At 38.1% G+C, this 3,077-nt stretch overlaps 1 protein-coding gene across 1 annotated transcript; it reads left to right on the top strand.

Moving 5' to 3' along the window:
• Positions 1–202: 202 nt before the first annotated feature.
• On the top strand, positions 203–2,235 carry cd59a (CD59 molecule (CD59 blood group) a). The gene is made up of 5 exons (XM_089001501.1): positions 203–308; positions 532–610; positions 794–895; positions 1,709–1,782; positions 1,855–2,235. Exons 2-5 carry the CDS (start codon positions 556–558, stop codon positions 1,975–1,977), a joined length of 354 nt encoding a protein of 117 aa, XP_088857627.1. The 5' UTR covers positions 203–308; positions 532–555; the 3' UTR covers positions 1,978–2,235.
• Positions 2,236–3,077: the final 842 nt, after the last annotated feature.

Genomic DNA, 3,077 nt, shown 5'->3' with positions numbered 1-3,077 from the left:
TCAAACATAGTGACACTCCGAAACAAAATAAATTAAAAAAATAAATGAATACCACAAATAAATAAATAGAAGAATACATTGAGAAATAAATAAATAAATAAATAAATACAACTTTACAAATTCAAAGTACCAAAGTATTTAACAATCAAGAATAACAACAAGAATATTTTGCTGTTTTTGTCTCTTCTAGCCACGCCCACCTGCTCTTACAGGCTCCGCCTTGGGGGTGTGGTCTCGCATGTTCATTTTCAGCCCTGTACACTTTTCAGTTAGTGAAAGCCGTAGCATCACTCACACTCTACTTTTGGGTAAGGACTCTGCATACACGCACACAAACACGCGCACACGGAAACACACACATTGGCATTTGACACACATTAAAACCCACAAAATATATATATATAATAAAATATAATATGTGGAAAATACATGTGGTAGTAAATAGAACAAGTAGCTTTCAATGAGTCAATGTAGCTGTTTTACACTGTGTACTCGGTACATGCAGTACAAGTAGTCCATTTGGCATTTCAGAATTTGCGTTGTGCGGAGGTCAACATGAAGTTCTCTCTTAGCATCTTTCTCCTGACCTGCTTCACTCTCCTCGGACTTGGTATGTTCCACCCTTTAAGATGTTTCTCTTATTAATTGAAACGTCATTTTTTATGATATGCTGTCAATGGATTGGTTGTTAAACAATGTTTTGAAAAAAATATATATTGTTTTAAATGTGCATTTTCCTTTTGCAAAACCATCTTGAAGAAGCGATGTGAAACGAGTGATCAATTTCTTTCAGGCTCAGCTATTCGCTGTTACAGTTGTAAAGATTACACGGGCAGCTGCTCCAAACAACGCGACTGCAGCTATGATGATGCCTGTCTGACGCTCACAGAGAGAGGTGCCTGCCGGATGAAATGATGACGCTCCCAACTTTAAAAGATATTAACAGCAACTCAGAAAATTCTTTTGGAGGAGACAACTTGCTTGCTTTGCTGTGCTGCGCTAACTAAAGTTGTTCCCATAAATATCAGTCAATATTTAAGTTTTTTGAAATTATTATTATTATTAATATTATCCATCCATCCCTTTCCAGTCACTCTTCCACTCACACCTAGGGACAATTTGGAGTGCTCAATCAGCCTGCCATGCATGTTTTGGGAATGTGGGAGGAAGCCGGAGGACCCGGAGAAAGCCCACACGGGCCCTATGCAAACTCCACACAGGGAGGCCGGACCCGGTCTTGAACTCACTACCTGCACTCTGAAGCCGGCATGCTAACCACTCGACTACCGAGCCTATTATTCTTATTATTATTATTATTATTATTATTATTAGTAGTAGTAGTAGTAGTAGTAGTAGTAGTAGTAGTAGTAGTTGTTGTAGTAGTAGTAGTAGTAGTAGTAGTAGTAGTAACAGTAGTAATAGTAGTAGTAGTAATAGTAGTAGTATTAGTATAATTAAAACAACAATAATAAAATGTATGTCTGATATATTTATTATTTCCTATCTTTGAAATTAATGTTTAAAGGACCCACAGATAAAATGTTTCCATTTTTATTTATTAGTTTTTTTAATTTGTATTTATTTATTTATTTGTGTATATTAATAATAATAATAATAATAATAATAATAATAATAATAATAATAATAATAATAATAATAATAATAATAATAATAATAATAATGTGGCTCCTTTGTGCATGTTTTCCAGGAGGGATGACCTTTCGCCAGTGCCTCAAGTATTCCGACTGCGAGTACGGCCGACTGGGGCAGATGTTTCCACAGGTAGGGGAACGAGTCTTTTGCTGAAGAAATACGCCGTTCTGAGAATATTGAACCCCACCGTGTGCTTCACAGGTGTCCAGTTTTACATTCAAGTGCTGTAACTCGGATCTGTGTAACTCCGCCCATTCTGCCGCAGCAAGTTCCTTGATTGGTGCCTTGGCGTCTGTGGTCGCCACCTGGTGGGTGACCCACTAAACGTCGTCGTTTTGACAACCGATCGTTGCTTCCTGACACGCCATCAATGTCCAAGTGGAGCTGATTATTGGTTGGACAGGTGTATTTTTTTCTTTTTTAATTTTGATAAAACCTCACCTACGAAGCAGTTTTCACAAGGTCTAGATTTCATTGACTAATTCACTGCCAGACGATGTGCAAAAATGTGTCCACTCCAGTGCCAGGGTTTTTGTCATTTTAACTCAAATTGCGGGACCCACAGAATATTGAGTTTTAGGACTGCATAAACATTCATTGCAGTTTAAGCTACCTTAGAATTTCTTCTTTCAGCAGAAAAAAAGAGTTAATTCCTAAGTTATATGGGTTTGGAGTTATCTGAGCTTGAAATGGGGGCGGCTGTACAGAATACAATACGATGTGTATTGATGTATATAGCGGTTTACAACTGAAGCTGTAACAAAGCGCTAACATGGAAAAAAGGCAAATGCTGCCCCCACGTGGAAGGGCAAAACATTGCCAGAGGTCTAACCAGCGCTTAATCGGCACCACCCGCAAGAAAAACCAAAACCCGAACAAATTTGGGCGCTCCATGTCACACTTTTCAATTCCAGAATAAATTCGGGAATGGCAACAAATGAGTTAATATTGAACACTGAAAAAAAACAAGCAGTTCAAGACATGTCAAGTGGTGATGAGGGCGTAGATTCATAACATGCTATCACTAGCTTAACGAAGAGCACACCAAAAATTAAGATTTTGTCAGACCACTTGGTTTTAGAGGACAACCGACATCACTTTTTTGTTTTTTAACTGACATCAGAAAAACGTTTTATAGCATCTAAAATACCCAAAACACGCAGTATGATATTTTTAGTCAAATGCAAAACATCAATAAAAATGACTTAAAAGTGTGCTGAAACTGGAGGTGGGAAATGTAGCACCAAAAAGAGGCAGAAAATGGCGACAAAGCTCCGTGTAAGGAATTAATCAGCCCGTTTCCACAGGCTGATTAATTCCTTACACGGAGCTTTGTCGCCATCTTCTGCCTCTTTTTGGTGCTACACAAAGTTTTCAGACCAAACAAAGTACAGCAAAATGCATTGACGTGATGGAAGGACTGC

The sequence above is a fragment of the Hippocampus bargibanti genome, linkage group LG01 (genome assembly GCF_051943395.1).
Source record: "Hippocampus bargibanti isolate YZ-2025 linkage group LG01, ASM5194339v1, whole genome shotgun sequence".
Lineage (NCBI taxonomy): Eukaryota > Metazoa > Chordata > Actinopteri > Syngnathiformes > Syngnathidae > Hippocampus > Hippocampus bargibanti.
This window is presented reverse-complemented; position numbering and strand designations above follow the sequence as displayed.